The 23,676-nt window shown below is 39.1% G+C and overlaps 1 protein-coding gene across 1 annotated transcript in view; it reads right to left on the bottom strand.

Annotated features, from left to right (window-relative positions):
- TDRD9 (tudor domain containing 9) overlaps nt 1–23,676 on the bottom strand; it is a 107,977-nt gene that overhangs the window by 46,699 nt on the left and 37,602 nt on the right. Inside the window, exons 6-12 of the mRNA XM_058162816.1 lie at nt 23,021–23,101; nt 19,813–19,980; nt 16,250–16,353; nt 8,068–8,123; nt 3,895–3,949; nt 2,336–2,420; nt 1,786–1,843 (exon numbers count right to left, since the gene is read on the bottom strand). Of these exons, the coding sequence (XP_058018799.1) occupies nt 1,786–1,843; nt 2,336–2,420; nt 3,895–3,949; nt 8,068–8,123; nt 16,250–16,353; nt 19,813–19,980; nt 23,021–23,101 (607 nt within the window). The remainder of the gene's footprint in view (nt 1–1,785; nt 1,844–2,335; nt 2,421–3,894; nt 3,950–8,067; nt 8,124–16,249; nt 16,354–19,812; nt 19,981–23,020; nt 23,102–23,676) is intronic.

The following is a 23,676-nucleotide window of genomic DNA, read 5'->3' as shown; positions in this document are numbered from 1 at the left end:
GGAATGGGGGCCGGCCTGGGGGCGACAAATCCCGCGAGACCTCGGCGGGCCCGCTCCCCGTCCCTCCCATGGGAGTCCGTTCGGTACCCCCTCCTGTGCGGGGTTCCCGAAGACGTAGACCCGAGTATAAGCCGAGGGGACGTTTTTCAGCACAAAAAACGTGCTGAAAAACTCGGCTTATACTCGAGTATATACGGTAATAAAATAAAAATACATAAAAATGCAAAGTGTTAGAATATTTAGTTTGTTGTAATTGGTCACTTCCAATTTTAAAAGTTTCAATTTCTAGCCCAATGTACTATTTATTGTTTTTATGTGCGTTGACTGTGGAAAACTCATCAAACCAAAATGGTTTTGAGGAAGACTTCCTATAGCTGCTATGGGCTGAAAATGGTACAAGAAAGTTTACAACTGTTCTATATAGCTTTAGCCTTTGCCTGCATACAGTAACTACCCCACATCTCTTCTCCTCCCTATAATTTCTACCCTTTCTTACCTCTGAGGTGTTTGTCAAAGATAAACATAAACAATGAACAGGACAGATCAGAATAACAAGAGTTGGAAGGGACCTTGGAGGTCTTCTAGTCCAGCACCCTGCTCAAGCAGGAGATCCTATATCAGTGATGGTGAACCTTTTTGGCACCGAGCGCAAGGCATGTGTGTGCGCTTGAGCGCCAGAAATCTGAAGACCAGCTGGCTAGCGCTCAAGTGCATGCTGGCCAGCTGGCCTTCGGGTTTCCAGCATGTACATGCATGCCTGCTAGCTGATCTTTGTGTACACCAGAGCACTGGAAACCTAAAGACCAGCTGGCTGGCACGCAGATGCCTGTTTTTTGGTTGTTTTTCAGGCCATTTTCAAGCTGTTTTACGGGTTGTTTTCAGGCCATTTTTCAGGGCAAAAACGGCCTTACAATGCCCCCAAAAAACAGCCTGGAAAATGGCCTGGTTTTTTGGCTGTTTTTCAAACCATTTCCAGGCTGTTTTCTGGCACACCTGCAAAGACTAGCTGGCCAGTGCCAGAAACCAGAAGAGCAGCTGGCGATGGCGCGCATGCCCACAGAGAGGGCCCTGCATGCCACCTCCAGCATGCATGCCATAGGTTTGCCATCACGGCCCTATACCATTTCAGACAAGAGGTTACCCAATCTCTTCTTAAATGGAGCACCCACAACTTCTGAAGGCAAGCCTTTCCACTAGTTAATTGTTCTCACTATTAGAAAATGTCTCTTTAATTCTAGGTTTCTTCTCTCCTTGATTAGTTTTCATCCATTGTTTCTTGTCTTGCCTTCTGGTGCTTTGGAAAATCAGTTGACCCCTCTTCTTTGTGGCAGCCCCTCAAATATTGGAACACTGCTGTCATGTCACCCTTAGGCTTTCTTTTCACTAGACAAACCTAATTCCTGCATTGCCCTTGATGCTTCAAAAAACAAATGAATCAAAACAAATTAAAATGCTATACTTAACTTAATCCAAAGAGTTACCAATCATAAACAAATATCATTTAATAATTAGTAGTACTAATCACATTTTTCACCCTTTTTTTGCACAAATACAAGTTGGCATTAACAGAATTTGATTTTTGCACAGAACAGTGCTTTTCTGAAAAGCTGCTGAGGGGGAAAGATTATAATAAAGTTGCAGTAATTGTGCCCTTCACTTTACAGAAATGGCATTTTCAAAAGTTACTTCTAAACAAAGATTCTAAATACTGTTGAAGCCAGATTACAAAATAAAAGAACAAAATATGCACAAACTTCGTTTCCATAACATAAGAAACATACCTACCATATTTAACATCTGGTACTGTTACAGAGCTCTGTGCTATGTTTGTAGACAGAAGGATCTACAAGGATATTTTAAAGTAAGATTTAAGACATTTTAAAAATCTAAATGTTGACTTCATTTACAATAATTTCATGCAATCACAGACAGTGATGTGTGTGCTTTTGTTATATTAATTACATATTTATTAAATTTATATGCTGCCCATCTCACTGTTGCAATGACGCTCGGTGACTTACAAAATGTGATTATACATTCTGCTTCTCCGAATCTAAATGGAACCCAAATAAAAATAATTCATGCCAACAAAACTATAGTATTTAAAATGTAAAATTGCTATTTTGCACCTGGGGGATCAGAATTAAAGTATCAAATTTTAATGAACTTTATTGTTTGCCATCCATATATCAATCAATCCAGCTCTTCCTTGTCCTCAGCAATATTTTACTGTAAGCATTTTTTACTCATAATTCAGCTAATGCTGCCTATTCATTCCCACCGTTCACCTTCAAAGTAAGAAATCACAGTTCTAACTCCCTAATTAAAAACTCACTTTTCGATAACCAGGAACTGGAGCCAAAAACACATTATTCTGTTCTTCTAATGTGACACTGGAGTGAAGTGGATACACTTGTAACCTAAAAAAACCATTTGAGAAATTGTACAAGGGAACATGTAGGAAGATGGACATTTTCCCCAGGCTGGGTCCAAAACAACGTATTTGAAATTGTCAACAGATACCTTAGAAATATACACGGGAAATAAGACAGTTCAACCACTCTTGTTCCCTATGTTCCAGTCATCTTTGTACATGTTTTACGATTTAACCTGTTGTGTGAACCTAGCTAATTGCGGTTTATTTTTTAAAACATTGTTAAAACTTCAATGTATTAACCTGGTCAACAAATGTGCTACTGTCTAATTCCATCTAAAGATGACAAAAAGAATGTAGTCATCTAGCAGAAGAAAAGCTGCATTGAGCCATCCAGCCAAAGAGAGAAACCAGCTCATTCTGGCACTTCAATCCATCACTCTGAAAATTCCTTCCCTTCCTATTTTACTCTGTATGCTTAAGGGGCTGTGCATAAAAACAAATGGAGAACTCCTGCAAAAAGCTTTCAGTTAGCTACAGAAATGGAGAAAACCAAAAAGGAGAAAAGGCAGGCAGGAGTGGGTAGGAAATTCTTAACTCCTAGCCACATGGAAAAAGACGAAACAGATCAAAATTGTCCACCCACTAGTTGTGAGTTGCATGAATTGGGGGGGGGGGTGTCAATAAAGCCAATTCCATGTAGGAGTGGGAGATGATGGGATTGCACACCCAAGGATCGTATAATATACAGTCCTTTAATATTCCAAAGTCTATTCATCAGGGCTTTGGCACATATCTGATGCTTTAACGAGGCTTGTAATCAATAATCATTAAAAGAATATGCTCCCCGACAGAATAGAATAGAATAGAATAGAATAGAATAGAATAGAATAGAATAGAATAGAATAGAATAGAATAGAATAGAATAGAATTTTATTGGCCAAGTGTGATTGGACACACAAGAAATTTGTCTTTGGTGTATATGCTCTCAGTGTACATAAGGAGAATAAAATACATTTTTCAAGAATAAAAAGATACAACACTTAGTGATAGTCAAAATTACTAATAAGCTATCAAATCATACTAGGAAACAAGTAAAAACAATATAAATTGAAAGATACAAGCCCATGGTTATAGTAATAAGTAATAAGACCACTATGCTTCCATTTAATTATAAGTAAATTCCATTTTATTTAATAAGTATAATTATTAAATAATTATAATTCCATTTTATCACAAGTAATAAGACCATTTCTTGCATCTTACCTCATGTAGCAATGAGATGAATTAACATACCAATAGCACATTTTGCCTCTCATGCTATTTACGCATATCAAAATCCTCCTCTTTAAAAAAACCTCCATACACATCCAGGGATATTCTGTGCTACCACATCAAACTCTGTCTTCATCAGTTACTTCAACTTACCCCATTCATAGTGCATTGTCACAGAAAAAGCACCCAAGCAAGACACTGTGTGACTTTTTAGAATGTCTGGCACAGAAATGAATTGGTCTTACCTCCTGTGAACCATGCTTGTGAGAAGCTCAAGCAAGTAAGTTATTTCCCCCAAACCTAGAGTAGAAAATAAAAAGTAATGATGCTTGTTTCCTCTCAATGAAAAAAATAATGTAAAATTATTAAAAATAATAATTTGGAAGTGTCTTCAATTGAAAATAGCTATCTTAGCATCTCTGATTCCAGCTTAGATGATGGATTAATGTTCTCATTTTTAGTCACCATACTTATTAGGTGTGTAATTATTAGTTAATTAACAAGTTCTTATGCTAGCTTATTATAACAAAGCAAAGGTCAAAACCAAGCAAAAGAGATGGCTGGGATTGTCTGAACACAGCTAATTGTAATTAATTTAGTAAAGTAGGTTAAATATGTGAACCAAGTTACAATGATATTGGCATTTCATCCTCCAGTTTACCATTAAGCCTGATAGTAAACATATAAGGGGCGTGCATAAGAGCACAAACGTGCCTACCGTTCCTGTCCTATTGTTTCCTTTCATTATATCCAATTAATATAGTTATTACATACTTATGCTCATATATATGCTTATATATTATATAGTTATTTTCATGCTTATGCTTATATATACTGTTGTGACAAATAAATAAATAAAAAATAAATAAATCACAAACTGATTATTCTCAAACCTATAGCCCCTAAATGAAAAAGGGAATCAGGCTTCATTGACCAAGGACTGATCAAAGACAGATACTTTCCTAGATCTGGCCAATCCACAAGCTTATAGTACCTGCCAAAGGCAAGGACCGTTCTCCCCAAAATGCACTCAATCTATAGTATTGCAAATCATGAGGCTAGGCTCCTAAACTAAGGAAAGTCTCAAATCAGCCATAAGTTTCCCTAAAGTTGGAGCACATGGCATGCAAAATGTCCCCACCACCTTTAATCACTGGCATCTCCCGTGAGCTTTCCTTTAAAAATATCCATCTAATAATGGTGGGCCTAGCTTTTTGAGACTGGTGGATGCCCTCACCAATGACCATCTGGAGATAAATGTAGTAGCCACATTCATTTTGATTTACTACAAAAAAAATTTTGGTCTATTTGGATCATACTTGGAAGTAAAAATGGTATTAGAGGCTGGGTATTTTATCTCAAATGGGATGTGGTGGCTCAGTGGCTAGGATGCTGAGCTTGTCGATCGAAAAGTCGGCAGTTCAGCGGTTCGAATCCCTAGTGCCGCATAATGGGGTGAACTCCCGTTACTTGTCCCAGCTTCTGCCAACCTAGCAGTGCGAAAGCACATTAAAAATGCAAGTAAAAAAATAGGGACGACCTCTGTGGGAAGGTAACAGCGTTCCATGTGCCTTTGGCGTTTAGTCATGCTGGCCACATGACCACGGAGACATCTTCCGACAGCGCTGGCTTTTCGGCTTTGAAATGGAGATGAGCACTGCCCCCTAGAGTTAGGAACAACTAGCACATATGTGCAAGGGCAACCTTTACCTTTATCTTTTTATTTTATCTCATGCCAGCTTTCTATTCTTTTAATTAAAAAGTTTTAAAGTGCAAAAATCAAGTGGGACAGGAACCCTAACAGATTTTTAGAATATACTTAGTTGACAGTAGAGATCCCAGAGGGAGCAGGAGACAGGGAAAATTTATTAGGTTGCTTAAGTCACTGCCAAGTTACTTTAGATAACTGGTTTAGAATAAGAAATAATCTTACTTGCTGTAACACTCATTTCATGGCCCTCATCAGTCAACTCATGCCTTGGTCACCTCATGGCTTGACTATTGCAGTATTGTCCATAGAGGGCTGCCCCTGAAAACTACCCAGAAGCTTCAACGGATCCAGAATACAAAAGCACCCACAATGATAGGCATGCCTCAATAAGTCCATGTAATACCTTTGCTTCATGAACTGGTTGCCAGTTTGCTTCCAGGTGTGATTCAAGGTGCTGGTTTCTACCTATAAAGTCCTACATGATATAGTGTTTGATTATTTGAGGGACCAATAGTGTCTCCCATAGTGCCCAGTTGATCCAATTTGGCAGGATTGGCACATTCCAGATTCCTTCACTTAACAAATGCCATATAACAGGAATCCAGAAGTGTGTCTTCTCTGTAGCAGTGCCTACCCTCTGGAATCACGGTAGATTTAAACAGCCTTCACCCTGTTAATCCAAGGACGCAGTGGCTCAGACACTGAGCTTGTTGATCGAAAGGTTGGCAGTTCAGCGATTAGAATCCCTAGTGCCGCATAACGGGGTGAACTCCCGTTACTTGTCCCAGCTTCTGCCAACCTAGCAATTCGAAAGCACATTAAAAATGCAAGTAAAAAAATAGGGACGACCTCTGTGGGAAGGTAACAGCGTTCCATGTGCCTTTGGCGTTTAGTCATGCTGGCCACATGACCACGGAGACATCTTCCAACAGCGCTGGCTCTTCGGCTTTGAAATGGAGATGAGCACTGCCCCCTAGAGTTAGGAACGACTAGCACATATGTGCAACGGCAACCTTTACCTTTACCTTTTTATTTTATCTCATGCCAGCTTTCTATTCTTTTAATTAAAAAGTTTTAAAGTGCAAAAATCAAGTGGGACAGGAACCCTAACAGATTTTTAGAATATACTTAGTTGACAGTAGAGATCCCAGAGGGAGCAGGAGACAGGGAAAATTTATTAGGTTGCTTAAGTCACTGCCAAGTTACTTTAGATAACTGGTTTAGAATAAGAAATAATCTTACTTGCTGTAACACTCATTTCACGGCCCTCATCAGTCAACTCATGCCTTGGTCACCTCATGGCTTGACTATTGCAGTATTGTCCATAGAGGGCTGCCCCTGAAAACTACCCAGGAGCTTCAACGGATCCAGAATACAAAAGCACCCACAGTGATAGGCATGCCTCAATAAGTCCATGTAATACCTTTGCTTCATGAACTGGTTGCCAGTTTGCTTCCAGGTGTGATTCAAGGTGCTGGTGTCTACCTGTAAAGTCCTACATGATATAGTGTTTGATTATTTGAGGGACCAATAGTGTCTCCCATAGTGCCCAGCTGATCCAATTTGGCAGGATTGGCACATTCCAGATTCCTTCACTTAACAAATGCCATATAACAGGAATCCAGAAGTGTGTCTTCTCTGTAGCAGTGCCTACCCTCTGGAATCACGGTAGATTTAAACAGCCTTCACCCTGTTAATCCAAGGACGCAGTGGCTCAGACACTGAGCTTGTTGATCGAAAGGTTGGCAGTTCAGCGATTCGAATCCCTAGTGCCGCATAACGGGGTGAACTCCCGTTACTTGTCCCAGCTTCTGCCAACCTAGCAATTCGAAAGCACGCAAAAAATGCAAGTAGAAAAATAGGGACCACCTTTGGTGGGAAGGTAACAGCGTTCCGTGCGCCTTTGGCATTTAGTCATGCTGGGCACATGACCATGGAGACCTCTTCAGACAGCACTGGCTCTTCGGCTTTGAAACAGAGATGAGCACTGCCCCTAGAGTTAGGAACAACTAGCACATATGTGCAAGGCAACCTTTACCTTTACACCCTGTTAATCCAAGGACGCAGTGGCTCAGACACTGAGCTTGTTGATCGAAAGGTTGGCAGTTCAGCGATTAGAATCCCTAGTGCCGCATAACGGGGTGAACTCCCGTTACTTGTCCCAGCTTCTGCCAACCTAGCAATTCGAAAGCACGTAAAAAATGCAAGTAGAAAAATAGGGACCACCTTTGGTGGGAAGGTAACAGCGTTCCATGTGCCTTTGCCATTTAGTTATGCCGGGCACATGACCATGGAGACCTCTTCAGACAGCACTGGCTCTTCGGCTTTGAAACGGAGATGAGCACCACCCCCTAGAGTCAGGAACGACCAGCATGTATGTGTGAGGGAAACCTTTACCTTTACCTTTTACACCCTGTTAATGCTTTGAAGGACCCTGAAGACCTGGCTCTTAGCCTAAGTGTTTGGCAAGTTTAAATGAAGCCCCCTTTTCTTCGTTTTCTTTATTCTCATCTGGATTTGCTATATCTGACATCTTTATTCTTTTTTGTTTTTTCCCCCTTTTTTTAAATGGTTAAACAATTTGTTAATTGCCCAGAGCCTCTGGGAGTCAGGTGACATAATTTGCAAAAGAAAAGGTTAACACTTTTCCCCCCAAGTTAGAAAACTAGTTTCTATATATTAAAAAATTACACAAAACAAAACTCACCTGGTAAAAATACTAGCACACTGCCACGTTCTGTTACAAACTCCAAATTACGATCCCTAATATTAGAAACACAGTTTTTGTCTTAGTTTACATTAAAGCAAATATTTCCTCCAAAGACCATCAATACATATATGCTTAAAGACTGACACACACTTTTTCTAGCACATTTCCAACTCAAACAGCCTTTTAATGTGTGGACATCAAATCCCAGAAGTCCCAAGCCAGATTACTGAGAATTCTGGAAATTGAATTCTGGAAATCGCCATGGTTAGGAAATATGAGTTAAGTGGGTAAACAAATCAGGGGTGGTATTCACATACCTTGGCTACCAGTTCGCAAATGTGCCTTTTGCACATGCGCAGAGCATCAAAATCATGGATAAATGGGATGTGATGATGTCCAGGCGGGTGGGCGGAGCATCCTGCAGCCGCGGCTACCAGTTCGCCCAAACCGGATAGAACCGGCTGAAAACCACCACTGAGCCAGACCTATCTATTCACAAAGATTTACTTAAAGCTAGGCTTGTGGTAATATACAGAGAGGGAAGCTAAAAGCTATTTATTCACTTATGCAGTATTTGATTTGAAATAAACTAGAGTTATGTAACAAGCTTTTGCAATATGAGCCTTTTCTCTTACATCAGAGATGAGAAAGGGAAAGCTTTCCTAGGCGAAGGACCTGAAGTAATATTGTTGGATTCTTAATGTTTTCTAACTTTATTTTACTGTGGAATACTTGGTGCTCAGTTTGGTTGTTTATTAATTAATAAGTAATTATTTTTGCTTATTATAACCTTATTATAACAAGCAAAAGAGATGGCTGGGTTTGTTGTCTGAACACAGCTAACGGTAATTAATTTAGCAAACTAGGTTAATGATGTGATCCAAGTTACAATGATGTTTGCATTTCAGGGTATTTTGACTGCCAATTGAAGTTCATGGATGCATTCTGTCAATCTGCTCCATTTGTCATTGTCACTGTTACTCCCTTTACATTACATCAGGGGTGGGTTCTAAATTGTTTTACTACCTGTTGTGGGACGTGGCTTATTTTGTGGGTGTGGCTTGATGGTCATGTGACTGGATGGGCATGGCCACTCAATGTCACTCACATCAAGGGGCTTCTGGCTTCTCCCCTCCCAGCCATTATTTATCACACCCAGCCTCAACGTATCTATAGTTCTCTAAAAATGTTGTTTACCTTTTTTCAACTTTATTGTACATACTATAGATGTATTTTCATGGACCACTGAAAGGAGGAAATGGCTCACATGCTTTACCCAAGAGTGTGATAGGCAACAGGCTTTTAAGGGGCTGCCAGAAAGAAGGGGGGGGGCAATGTATTTTCCAATGCACCAGAAGATTCTATCTACTATTGACCTCATTCCATTCCTAAGAAAGTAAGGGGCGTGCATAAGAGCACCAGCGTGCCTACCGTTCCTGTCCTAATGTTCCCTTTGATTGTATCCAAGTCGTATGGTTATTTCATGCTTATACTTATATATACTGTTGTGTTTGACAAATAAATAAATAAAAAGGCAAAACAAGAAGCAATGGATGGAAACCGAACAAAGAGAGAAGCAACCTAAAACTAAGGAGAAACTTCCTGACAGTGTGAACCAATATAGGTGCAGAAATATTTCAGTCATAATTTCACATATAAAATAGCCGTTTGTGTAATACAACCTGCATATTGTTCAAAACAGTAATTAGTATTATGGCTGATGTCTGACAGCAAGCCTAAAAGTCAAAGATCACAAGAGTGCTTCTTTCTCTGTATGTATACAAAACATCACATACCAGGAATAGCATATTAAGATGGAGTTATGCAACCTGATATACAAAATAAACACGGACATATTTATGCTCTGGACTATAGACATTGAATGCATGTAAATCCCTGAAAAATATGTGGTAGCCCTGTGCAAAAGAAAGGCAGTAAAATCATTCTAGGTATAGGGACAGTGTAAAATATGAACACATGATAAATAAAAGAACAAATGGGCGTGCATAAGAGCACAAACGTGCCTACTGTTCCTGTCCTATTGTTTTTTATGCTTATACATATATATTTATGCTTCCTAATATTTCCTCATATACATGTTTATATACTATATAACCATTTTGTGTGATGCTTATGTATATTGTTGTGACAAAAATAAATAAAAATAAAAACAATTAGAAATAATAGCACAGAATTGTTGTTTCTCTCTCTCTCCCTTCCTTCCTCTTTCTTTCTTTCTTTGTCTCTTTTTGTCTCTCTCTCTCCCCCTTCCTTCCTCTTTCTTTCTTTCTTTGTCTCTTTTTGTCTCTCTCTCTCCCTCTTCCTTCCTCTTTCTTTCTTTCTTTCTTTGGTCTCTTTTTGTCTCTCTCTCTCCTCCTTCCTTCCTCTTTCTTTCTTTTTTTCTTTGTCTCTTTTCTTTGTCTCTCTCTCCCATTCCTTCCTCTTCTTTCTTTTTCTTTCTCATCTATCTCCTTTCCTCTTTCTTTTTCTTTCTTTCTTGTCTCTTTCTCCCTTCCTCTCTTCATCTCTCTCTCTTCTCTCTCTCTCACACACACACTTCCTCTCTTTTTTCTTTCTCTTTGTCTCTTTCTTTCTTTCTTCTTTCTCGCTGTCTCTCTCACACACACAGTTCCTCTTTTTTTGTCTCTTTTTTCTCCCTCTCTCTCTCTCTCTCTCTCTCTCTCTCACACACACACACACACACACACACACACACACACCTGGTCTCATTCTCATTCTTCCCACTCCAGGATCCTTCTTCCCCCCTCTCCCCCCCTCGCTTCCTTTTGCTTGAAACTCCTTTCAGGGTGGGAGGGAAAACCAAATAAAAACAGGAAGGAGGCAAGGACAGAAAATGGTGCATGGCTACAAAACAGGAGGAGGGCATTTTTTAGCCACTTTCTGGGAGTAAAAAATTAAGGGGACTCAAGGATGCAGCAACCGGCCGAGACTAAGACAACTCCCACTCCCACCCACCCACCTCACTATCCCACACCACCTTCTCTCTCCTGGGAAGAAGGGGACTAACCAAAAAAAAAAAAAAAAAAGCTCTGCTGCTGAGCAGAGAAAGCAGTAGCTGGGAAGGATGTTGCTATGGAGTTAAAACAATGAAAAAATTGCCCTCTTCCTACCTTCCCTCTTTTTCTCCCCACCAGTTTCTTTTAGCTTTGCAAGGTTTTCCCTGCACACAACGGCTGAGAGACGACCCAGAGCTGCCAGTCTGCACTCTGCCAGTTGAGCAAGTAAGCCAGCAATCTGCTGGCTTCCTGTAATCTGCAGTTTACTCACGAGCCCCATGCTCACATGTAAACTTGCTCACAAGTAAACTGCAGTTTAGAGAGGCAGCCAGCAGATCGCTGACTTACTCGCTCTGCTGCTCACAGCCAGCAGTTTGCAGACAGCGAAAGAAACCGCCACCTCCTGCCTCCATGCATGGAGGAGGCCGAGCAGCAGCGGGAAGAGCACGGGATGGGAGGCACAGGAAGTGGCTGCCAGCAATGCCCTCAGGTGAAGATGCTGTGGGCGAGGAGTCTCGACACCCCCTTAGGAGCCTCAGTTTACTAGTGTAGCACGATTGCCCTTTCTCCCTGCCTCTCCCGGCCAATGTTGCTCACGAGTAAACTCCCGTGTGCTTCCCTTGCAGGCCAGGCCGGCTGGGGGAAATGCACGGGAAGAACTCTAGTGCTGCGATCTCTCGCGCGCTCTCCTCCCTCCCCGCGTGCATTGGTCCACCATCCACTACTGGTATCACTCCTCCACCAGTTCTCCCTCCCTTCCCCACCCACCTACTGGCCCTTGCTCTTTGGCCTTAACTTTGCCAGCAGCAGTGAGCAGAAGTACGTGGCTAGGTTCTGCAAGTAGTGGCTGGGCCGGGCAGGCAGGGCAAGCGAGCAAGCATCAGGTGGGCAGGGTGAGCAAGCGGGAACCGGGGACTGGTTCAGGGGCGTGGCCAGCCAGAGGTCAGTTTGCCAAATTTCCGCTAACAGTTCTCCCGAACTGGTCAGAACCGGTAGCAACCCACCTCTGCACTACATGTTATACAGGACTTCTGTTTTCTACTGTTTTTGTTTGGTTATTGGATCTTTGATTTTGTTTAAGATGCTTTGAAAGAATTTTGTTAGTATGTGTGCTACAGTGATGCTTAAAGGTTGAAATAATCTGGATTGTCTCAGATATGTTTTTGCCGTTTGCGAGAATTATCCTTTTCATAATTTATGATACGTCATATAACTTGGCATTTTTAATGAGGTTCTGTTGATATCTTTTATATTGCAAAACACTGTATAGCTACTGTAATGTTCTTCCTCTTTGTGGAATCACTAAAAATGGAATCACCAGGATGATGTAATAGTAACGGGAGGACAATATTTTAATTCCTTTTTGGTCCCTTTAAGATTAGGATAGAAATAGGAAAGAAAAGCTAATTTGCTTGAGTGGTTGGGATGGATTTGAAGTTGGGAAGCCATGAGTTCCAGTTTTGCTGGAGGCATGAAAGATGGATGGGTGAGCTGGCTTAATTATTTTCTCTCAGCTCTAGGAAGAAGGTGATGGGAAGCCACTTTCAAAAAATATTGCCCAAACGCTTACAACTTGGCTCTGGAGTCACCAGAAGTTAGAACTGGCTAAAATGGAGCATTATAATACCCACACCTGCTACTGAAAATCAGCCACTTTTCTACTGAATTTTATGTGGCACATCCTGAGGAATGGCATATGAAAATTCGGAAGCAGTTTATGAACTGTTCACCTTTAAATTCTTGTAAAGCTATTTTAGGCCCTTAATAGGCACCCTAGGGTGCAGAATGGAAAGAATGGAACGATTCAATTTAGTTTTCAAATGAAAACTAAATTTGGTTAAATTTAAATTTAATTTGATTAATTAAAAGCATTCAGTGTGATTTATGCTTCATGTGTTTTTCTCCTTTGTCACTTCAAAAACTACAAGTCAGAGCAACTTTTGAAAGGGGACTCCAGGTTTTGAGCACTTAAGACTACCTGTTTTAGGTCATATTATTTATTACATATAGTTATGCACCGAATGTAATAATAAGATCAACAAAATAGCACTGTGCAATCCTATAGCATTTTATTCTTATTTAAAACTTGGATGACTTTGAAGTTGATTCCAAGGGCAATCAACTATATCTTAAGAGCAAAATGCTATGCATTGCACATTTGTTTTTTTCCCTTCTACTTTCCCAACATGCCCTCCTATTACCCCAGTTTGTTTTTAATTCTTTTTCCTCCTAGGCAATTAAGGTATCCTGTCTTGCTTCCAAAAAACAATACTGAGATTCATCCACTCACTGTTTCAATGAAATATCTATGTGAAGCCTAGAGACATTTGTGCAAATAAAAATGAAATTAGAAGCTGGTGTTTTGCTTTACAGTATGTTAACATCTCATTTAACATTTTTGTAAATTAAAATGATTTTTAAAAATAAAAGCAGGCAGTGTGGTGAGTCATCCATAGGCACATTTGATTGCCTATCCCTGCCTGAGGAATAGAAGAACTCTTATATAAACTCACGATTATTTTTACGTCTAAATGAGCTTTTTCTATAATGGCTTGCCATGTTGTATTTCATAATACGCATCTGATCTTTTTAATAGGAGGAACCATAGGCTACTAACTAAGCAACATTCTTTATACATGTTAGGCATTCTTTTATCTATGACCGTCCTCTTAAAACAAGAGATTGACGGCTCCTTCAAAATTTGTCAAATTTGCACTTGTTAGGGAGCTTTACATGGTAATCCCCTACAGTTACCAGAACAGCAAGCTAATAAATTAACAGCATTGTACTTTGAGCCTTATTAAAATAAAATTCCAAACTCCTTCCTGTGAATTTTATTGGACTTGTATCCTACTTTCACCATCAAACTAACACCATTGAATAATATCTTTTCTTGTTAGAACTTATTTCTTGATTTTCTCAAACTGAATCTTTGTGAGATTCAAGAACAAAGATTCAAGAACAAAGAAAACTAGAACAGAAAGGTGGTCTCACCCTATGTGGAAGACCTGAGCATACAGTAAAAGATTTACCTAAATGGAGAAATGGTCTAACTTAGCATGAGGTTATTTTCTATATTACCACATTTAATCCAAATTTGGTTCATTTTCATATAGTTTCCTTGTATGAATGAGACTCTCAACAAAAAAAACAAGATTTTAAGTATTGGGATTAATTGAAGGTGTTGTAATAAGTATTTTATTTTGGTAACTTAAAGTAAGTCAGAGACCCAACAGAAATAGGAGCATGGTTCAGGGAAGTCTGCACTGGCTGCCTGTTGTCTTCCGGGTGCGCTTCAAGGTATTGGTTACCACCTTTAAAGCGCTCCATGGCTTAGGACCGGGATACTTACGGGACCGTCTACTGCCATCTTGTACCTCCCAGTGACCTGTGCGTTCTCACAGAGAGGGACTCCTTAGGGTGCCGTCAGCCAAGCAATGTCGACTGGCGGCTCCCAGGGGAAGGGCCTTCTCTGTGGGGGCTCCTACCCTGTGGAACAAACTTCCCCCTGGACTTCGACAACTACCTGACCTTCGGACCTTTCGCCGCGAACTTAAGACTTATTTATTCCGTCTTGCAGGACTGGCTTGAATTTTTAAATCCTTTAGCTGATTTTATGGGTTTTAAATTTTTATCAATTTTATAGGGTTTGATTGTATTTTAAAATGGAGCCAAATTTAATAAGTTTTTTAATGTCTGTTTTTAGTATTGTATGTGTTTGTTGCTGTATTTTATCTTGGCTGTAAACTGCCCTGAGTCCTTCGGGAGAAGGGCGGTATACAAATTAAAATATTATTATTATTATTATTATTATTATTATTATTATTATTATTATTATTATTATTATTATTATTATTATTATAGCATTTATTTGAAAAAGATCTTCTATTTTCATGATGCAGAGTAATTATCTGTTCAAAAATTTTTCCATCAATTTTATTGCTGCAATACAATATAGTTAATGAGTTTTTTTTTAAAAAAGCACTGTACCAAACTTGTCTTTTTAAAAATTAAACTTGTATACAATTTAAAGTACAAAAAGTCCCAATTAAAAATATATATTATAGTTTACATTTCTCCATTCCCTAAGTGCTAAGCTTCAAAACGCTTACTAAATTAAATTGCTTTAATCTATTTTGCACTCTGAACATATTTTTGACTTTTAAATATCAAAACCAGATCAACGGAATAAAATCAGTTACATTGCTTTCCTTGCTATTTCTCTTCAAGCATTTCATGTTTACAAAATGGAATCATATTAAACATCTTGCCTGCAGCTAACAAAGCAACTTCCTTATTCAAGATTGCTTGGCAACTCACTCATATATAGTTATAGTTACTGAGAATATTTTGAACATGTTTTAAGAAAAAATAATATGTAAACACTGATTAATCTGAGCAAAATTTTGCAAAACTCTGAAAAAAAGTATAGAAAAGAAAACAGAATAAAATCAAATATTGGGACATCTCGTGGTAATGTTTTCATTAATATCTCCTGCATGTTTTAATTAGAGTTGACAATGTCTATTTTAGCATAGCAGTAATATATAATTATGCCAGTTACAGTGATGAGAGACGAATATGCCAGCCCTTTAAGGAAAGGAAAAGAAATACTGTACTCAAAATCAGTAAATGATTTCAAAACAGGATTATTTACAACTTCCATAATAGCCTTACAAAGTCCAAGTAATATTGATAATGTCTTCATGAGGCAGCCAAGGTCAACAAGGATTTCCCCCCATCACAGACTCTAATACTACAACACACACAAGATTAAACCAGATAACTCCTTCATATAGATAGCAGTGATCTAATCTCGGCCAGACTCCAAGTATCAGTATAGGCAGGATATGTTGATTTTTAAGAAGCACAAATTTTGTCTTTATTTTAAAGTAATTAAAAAGTAAAACACGTGAGATAAATCTTCAATAGATGCCATCTCCTGTTATGAGAAGAATGTTCTTAAGCCAAGGACATATTACTTTAAATAACCAACCCATCAAGAAATTAAGGTACAATCTTTCTTCTTGACACCTAATAACAATATATTAAAACAAAATCAAGGTATACATCTGTCAACTCTCTGCAAAATTCTACAACATTCTAAGAATAGAATAGAATCAGTCCACTTCATAGAAAATATGAAAAAGAAAATACCTTACCCATTTTCCTTTGTCTCCAGCTCATCGAACCACTGTATCAGAGCAATGGCAACTTTGTACATATCTGGGTGTATCAGTGGGTCCTCAATAACTTGAAGAGGAATCTAGGGAGAAAAAAAAAGGGGGAGTAAAGTCATTACTGGTATTCTTGCACTACATAAGCCATTATTTTACTGTAGGCCAGGGGTGTCCAAACTTGGCAACTTTAAGACTTGTGGACTTCAATTCCCAGAATTCCTCAGCCAGCAAAGCTGTTAAGTGAGACACTTGTTAAGTGAGTTTTGCTCCATTTTACGTCCTTTCTTGCCGTAGTTGTTAAGTGAATCACTACAGTTGATTAGTTAGTAACCTGGTTGTTAAGTGAATCTGGCTTCCCCACTGACTTGGCTTGTCAGAAAGATCACAAAAGGTGATCTCATGACCCTGGGACACAGTCATAAATAGGAACCAGTTGCCAAACATCTGAATTTTGATCACATGATCATGAGATGTTGCAAAGGTCGTACGTGTGAAAAACTGTGATAAGTTTACATTTTTCAGTGCTGTTGTACCTTTGAACAGTCACTAAATGAACTGCTGAAAATTGAGGACTACCTGTATACCAGATTAGTGAAGAAGAGTACAGAATAATTTCATGTGCCCCTTCATGTGATATGCTCTTGCCTCTTTTCTTTTATGTACACTGAGAGCTTAGGCACCAAGACAAATTCCTTGTGTGTCCCATTACACGGCCAATAAAAAATTCTATTCTATTCTATTCTCAAATGGGTTTATTTTGCATAAATAAACCAGGTAAGGTAGCATGAGAAAGGAGATTTCATCTCTAGTGGGCTTGCTGGAACAAAGGACGTAGTTAAAACGTGTAAATTATTTTAAAGCTTGTTTTAGCTCTGTTACACCATACTCCCAGCACAACTTGCTTTGCACTGTTCTCTTCACAATATCAGGCTCAAGGCCCTGAGCACATTCATATAATCAGCCAAGTTTTCTGAATTCATTTTGTCTGTTCTACTGTGATGTCATTTTTTTTAAATTTTATTTTTATTACATTTTTTCTCATAACAATTGTACATATTCAACAAAGCTGTGACATTATTGTATATTTCGGATCTACCTTCCATGTAATTTCAATATACATTATACACATCTAATCATCAATAGCCTTATATATATTTTGTTTTCTATTTCTATTGATTGTCCATGTGTACCAGTTTTCCCAGTCCGCATAGTATTCTGAATCTTCTTTGTCTTGTAGTTCTATGGTAAGCCTGTCCATTTCTGCACAGTCATATACTTTTTGGATAATGAGACTCTCTGGTGGTATGTTACTAAGTTTCCAATATTGCGCGAACGCAATCTTTGCCGCTATTAGAATGTGCAAAATCAAGTATCTTGTTTTTTTATCTAATTTTGTCTTAAACATTCCCAAAAGTATTGTTTCTGGATTCAGTTCAATTTGGCATTTTGTTATATCCTGTGACCATCCCTGTATCTTAATCCAGTACTTTTCGCTTCGGGGCACGTCCACCAGGCATGAAAGAAGGTACCTTGATGTTGATTTGGTGGTGCAACAGGCTAATGCAGCCTATTATTAACAGCAACTGCTTGCAATATTGCAGGTTCAAGTCCCACCAGGCCCAAGGTTGACTCAGCCTTCCATCCTTTATAAGGTAGGTAAAATGAGGACCCAGATTGTTGGGGGGCAATAAGTTGACTTTGTATATAGTATACAAATGGATGAAGACTATTGCTTAACACAATGTAAGCCGCCCTGAGTCTTCGGAGAAGGGCGGGATATAAATGCAAAAAAAAAAAAAAAATTACCAGCACTTTAACTTAGGTTTGGGTACATTTTGGCCAACCTATCTGGCCAAAATGTACTGTGATGTCATTTCTAATCTATAGAATTGGACAACCATCATTTAATCAAGCCAAAATGTGAAGCCTTCTTTTCCAAGCAAACCCCCTTTAAAACTGCACTGGAGCTGTAGCGCAAACCATCATCTATAGCATCCTAGTTTTCATTCTCAGTTAAGGAAAGAAAAAGTGGCTATTAAGGAAACAGTTCCAATCAGTGAGGGGGGGAAAAGTAGAGAAATACACAGCAGCCAGATAAAAAAACATTATGAGGACTAAAGCCACATAATCAAAAGAAAAAGTAAGCCAGGAACCCAAAATAACTCCTCTTCCATTGACGAGGATGCCAGGGTTGAAGAAAGCCAGTTAATCTACCCTTGAGGCAACTGCACATTTGACAGATCTAACCCAACAGCAAAAGGTCATCCAGTGAACATCCTGGTTATTTTTACAGTTGTCAACCCATCACCAGCAATCTTTCATAAATGTCAGATACTATTAAATCTTTCCTCCTGACACTATCCATTGAAGCTGACACATAATTGACAAAACCCGATTGAAGAGTTTCTATTCTTTTAATGTTTTTGCAAGCCTATTCTCTCTGCCTGGAGCATAGAGTCAATCATCATCATCTCCCATTGCCTCCTGTAACTCCTAACACATAACTTTGTAACTATTGATCAATTATCTGGTATAATTCACCATTTCAACTGCGCATACTAGATGAACCCCTATAATAGAGTTAAAAAAAATTAGCCATTATGATCTGTAACCAGCGTATCTTGCTCATTGAATTCAGGTTTTTTTTCTTTCTTCAACTTAAATGGCTATAGTTTATTCAAGAAATCCTGGCTGAAACAGTGGATGACACATAGAAAGTGTATGATGGTGTGGAATCTCGTTAAATTTAAATCAAGTATGATTTCAAAACTGGAGGAGCAGTGGCTCCAATAACACTGGAGATGGCCTTTGCTCCGATGTTTCAAGTCCTAGCGCCATGTGATAGGGTGAGCTCCTGTCACTTGCCTCATGTGCAAGTTACATGTAGTCCATGTAACTATTAGAAAGCATGTTTTATACAAGACCAGTTGGTGCTCTGTGCAGCCAGTCAGATTCCTGATGGCTCTGAACCTTTCCGGTTGCTATGCCTATTGCAAGGCAGCTCTGGGAAGGGGCCTTGAGTAATGCTGCAGGAAGAGCCCGCATCTTTCTCTGGTATGAAACCAGTTCGCCCTCCTGTGGAGCATCTTGGGAAGGGTGCAAGTGTGTGCTACAACAGGGCTGGTACCTTGGCAAGCCAAACTATTACTCTGCACTTGCATTGTGATCTCCTGGCAACTGTAACAAAGCCATATGCTAATAACAATAATAATTTCAAAACTGATTGGGAAAATTCTTATTTCAATCATCTCTGCTATTTAAATATTTTAGATACAAATAGTAATAGCACTTAATTACCACCCCATAGTGCTTTACAGCATTCTCTGGGTGGTTTACAATGGCAGCATATTGCCTCCAACAATCTAGGTGCTCATTTTACCAACCTCAGAAGGACGGAAAGCTGAGTTAACCTTGAGCTCAGTCAGGATCAAATTCCAGGCTACAGGCAGAGTTTGCCTGCAATACTGCATTCTAAGCAGTGTGCCAACAGGGGCCTGCCTTCTAGATACCCAATGACTGATAAATCAAAGTTGGTTATTCCATACCTTAATATGACTAAGGACAGGCTTCAGATCATCCAAGTAATATTCGTCAATCGCGTGAGGTTTTCCTTCCACTTGAAATACATAGGCTGGATACAATTTGTTGCGAACTGGTAGTGCAAAATAGTTGGCAAACTCTTGACAGTCAATAGTTGCAGACATCAGAATTACCTTAAAAAACAATATTTTAGAAGGTATTCATAAGGATGTTTTGTTTTTTGACATCAAGTATTTTGAGAGCCTGTCTGGTGTGGTTGTTAAGGCAGCAGGCTAGAAACTGGGGAACCATTAGTTCTAGTTCTGCCTTACAACAAGGTACAAAGCCAGATAGGGCCAAGTCACTCTTTCTCAACTCTAGGAAGGCAACAAAGGCAAATCACTTCTGAAAAAAATCTCACCAGAAGTCAAACTGACTTGAAGGAACCAAGCCGTTTTGGATTATATATACACATACTCTATCTATACTCAAGAACTATAAATTTGCAGTATTTCTATTTTTACTCATCCTTTTAGTTTGATAAATTTATAATACTTCATACAATGATCAGTTCCAAGTTTGGATGCACAATTTGCTAATCACTAATTCACATTTTAAAACTGCAATGTTCTTTTTTATTAACAAATTTAAGGAAATTGAATAAATGATATTAGGTGTGAAATAGGCCACATTTAATGATGCATTCATCTATTGTATTAAATCATAATCTACCATAATCTACCACAAATCTGGTTTAAGAAATTTACCAAGGCAAGATTAAATAAATCACACTAAGATTTAGGGGGAGGGATGAATCTATCCAAAGAATCAAACTTTGGACATATAAACAGGAAAATGTTTAAGTGAATGGAGCACAGTGATAGGAATAAATACCAATTTAATAAATAAAATAAATAAAAATAAATCCATAAATTGGTCCATTCCTCAAACCTCCTACATACAAAACTGAAGTTTTTTATTTTATATGCAAATATAAAAATGCAGGCTTGTGACTGAGCTCCATCCCTCCCACCACCCTTCAATTTGGCTTTTATAGTATAAGCAACATCACATAAAATAGAATTTTCTTAATACAATGTGTAATTTTAGTCATATCTCTCAAATTTAAAAATGAAATACATATGAGAAAATATGATACTGATATGAAGAAGAAACTTTTTATATTTCTAAAACCAGTTCCAAATTTATATATAGGAAAATGTCATAAAACATTTTTCGGTTTAGGACTGATGACTAAAACCTGAGTAGATTGTTAAGATGCAACACTTCCGTTTCAGACTGGGAAATATTTTTACTTCGCACCCACCTGTATCCCTGGGGTTGTCAACTGTCAGTCAGGAGTGGGCTTGTGAGGGTTCGCAGGGGTTTGGGAGAAGCTCTAGCTAAGATTCTGTGCAGTTCGGGGAACTCCCAAATCCCACTCCTGGCTGGCCCCGCCCTCCCCTCCCAGGAGTCCCCATGCAGGCTCGGGGAGGGTGAAAAACGGGCCTACTGGAAATTCGGGAAGGCCGGAAACGGGTCAGTTTCCAGCCTCCAGAGGGCCTCCAGAGCCTGGGGAGACCATTTTCGCTCTCCTGGAGGCTCGAAGAAAGCTTCCAGAGCCCAGGGAGGGCAAAAACACCCTCTCCCGCCGTGGTTCAGGAGGCTGACTAGGCCACACCCACCCAGCAAACAGGCAGAGAACCCCTTGCTAAAATTTTTGAAGCCCACCCCTGCTGTCAATGTCTATTGAGAACCACTGCACAGTGTGAACACCATCCTCTTAAATTTCTTTCACAGTTGAGAGAAAGTAATTTTACACCCATCAGTACAGCACACTAAACTGTGCATAGTTTTCATTGCCATAAAGTTGTTAATGTCACAGCATTTTGTGGACAGAAGCCAATGTTTAAAGATGGATGCTCACAAGGGGCACTCTGAACTTCCATGGCCACCCCCTTATTAATGCCATGCAGACCTCTGAACTCTACAGATGAGAACATGCCCCCCAATACAGGGGGGATGGGGACAACGGGATTGTTTCAGAATAAACTTAGCTGCAACTCTTAAATTTAAGAGGATTGAATTTAGCTTTTCAGCAACTGGGGAACAACTTAAGCATCAGTAGCAGATGGCAGTGAAGAAAAGACTGAAAACGAATTCAGGCATGTGAAGAATTTATCTTAAGCTAAAGATTATTCACTTTCTTAAATACAGGGCAATGCTGAAGCCAAACATTTCAAGAATAAGGTACAGGTATTATTTGACTTATGACCAAAACTGAAGCTAAAATTACAGTTGAATGTCACACCGGTTGTTCAGCAGGTCATCACGTAACTGGTTTTACATTATTTTTTGTGCTGGTCATTAAGCAAATGCCATGATTATTAAATGAACATTGCATTTGCTAAGCAAATCCATTGTTTACAATGGGCATTTGGGTGTTTCTTTGCCAGAAATCAAAAGTAAATGCCAATTTCCAGCAAAAAAAAATTATAAATCATGCTCATGTGAGCACAGGACACTGCAAACTCCTATAAATGTGGATTGGTTGTAGGGCACCCCAAATGCAATCATGTGACTGAGGGGTGTGTGACATCACAATTTTGAATTTGGTGGTCAGTAGAGGTAGTCCTCAATTTACAACCACAATTGAGCCCAAAATTTCTGTTAAGTATTTCTTAAGTGAGTTTTGACCTATTTTATGACTTTCCTTGCCACAATTAAGTGAAAGCGAATCTGGCTTCCCCATTGACTTTGCTTGTCAGAAGGTCACAAAAGGTGATCACATAACCTTGGAACACAGCAATGGTCATAAGTATGAGCCAGTTGCCAAGCATCTGAATTTTGATCACATGACCATGGGGATGCTACAAAGGTTGTTAATTGTGAAAAACGGACATAAATCATTCTTTTCAGTGCCATTGTAACTTTGAATGGTCACTAAGTGAACTGTTGTAAGTCAAGGACTACCTGTATCTTTTGGGGAGTCCATAGTAACTTTAAACAGTTGCTAAGTGATCAGTTGTTAAGTGAGGAATGCCAGTACTGGTGTTCTTTGTGAACAAGAAAAATAATGAATGCATGTATATGATCAAAAGCAATGAAAACTTTCTACAAACAGCTGCCTATATCCTATTGGTAGATGTTGATAACAGAAACTTAGGAACTTTTCCCCACAGCTGTGGTAGAGCATCACTGTATTACTGAATAAGCCTGGAAATTCTCAGTTACCTTCACAAATCGTGAATTTGTTCTCAGCAGTTTACGGATCACCAACAGCAAGAGATCCATGTCTTCTGTACGCTCATGTATCTAAAACATTATTTTAAAAGATGAGACAGTTCCAACTTGAAGTGAGTTTACTAAAGATGCACATGGATTCTGAGATGGACAACAGCAGGCTTTCAATAGTTACATAAAAGAGGAAGGTACGCAGTGAAAGAGCTTTGCTAAAATATAGTTAATGACCTAAATGAAAGAGTTACAAACGAAAGAACTTAACCAGACGTGTATGTCCTAAGGCCTCAACAGTACTGTACAATTTTTAAAAGCTTTGAATATGGTTCTAAAATCTTCCAGCAACGGTTATCAAATTTTAATTTTGAATTTTTGGAGGGGATATAGCATACATGCCAGGCTCAACTATTCAAGTGAAAAACTAAACCAGGATTATTCAAAAAAAACTGGGTTCAGGGCAAGGATGAAATCTACTTACCAGTTTGAAAGTGCATGCACCATGTATCACATGCGTGCACACATCCCCTGCGCATGCACAAAACCTTTCTGCGCATGTACAGATGGTACAAAACACATTACTTTCTGGTTAAAACCAGGAAGTAACAACAGCCGGGCGGGTGGGCGGAGCCTCGCACTGCAATTGCTACCGG

The sequence above is a fragment of the Ahaetulla prasina genome, chromosome 1 (assembly GCF_028640845.1).
Source record: "Ahaetulla prasina isolate Xishuangbanna chromosome 1, ASM2864084v1, whole genome shotgun sequence".
NCBI classification, from domain to species: Eukaryota; Metazoa; Chordata; class Lepidosauria; order Squamata; family Colubridae; genus Ahaetulla; species Ahaetulla prasina.
Note: the sequence above shows the minus strand (reverse complement) of the source record. Positions and strands in the feature narration are given on the sequence as shown.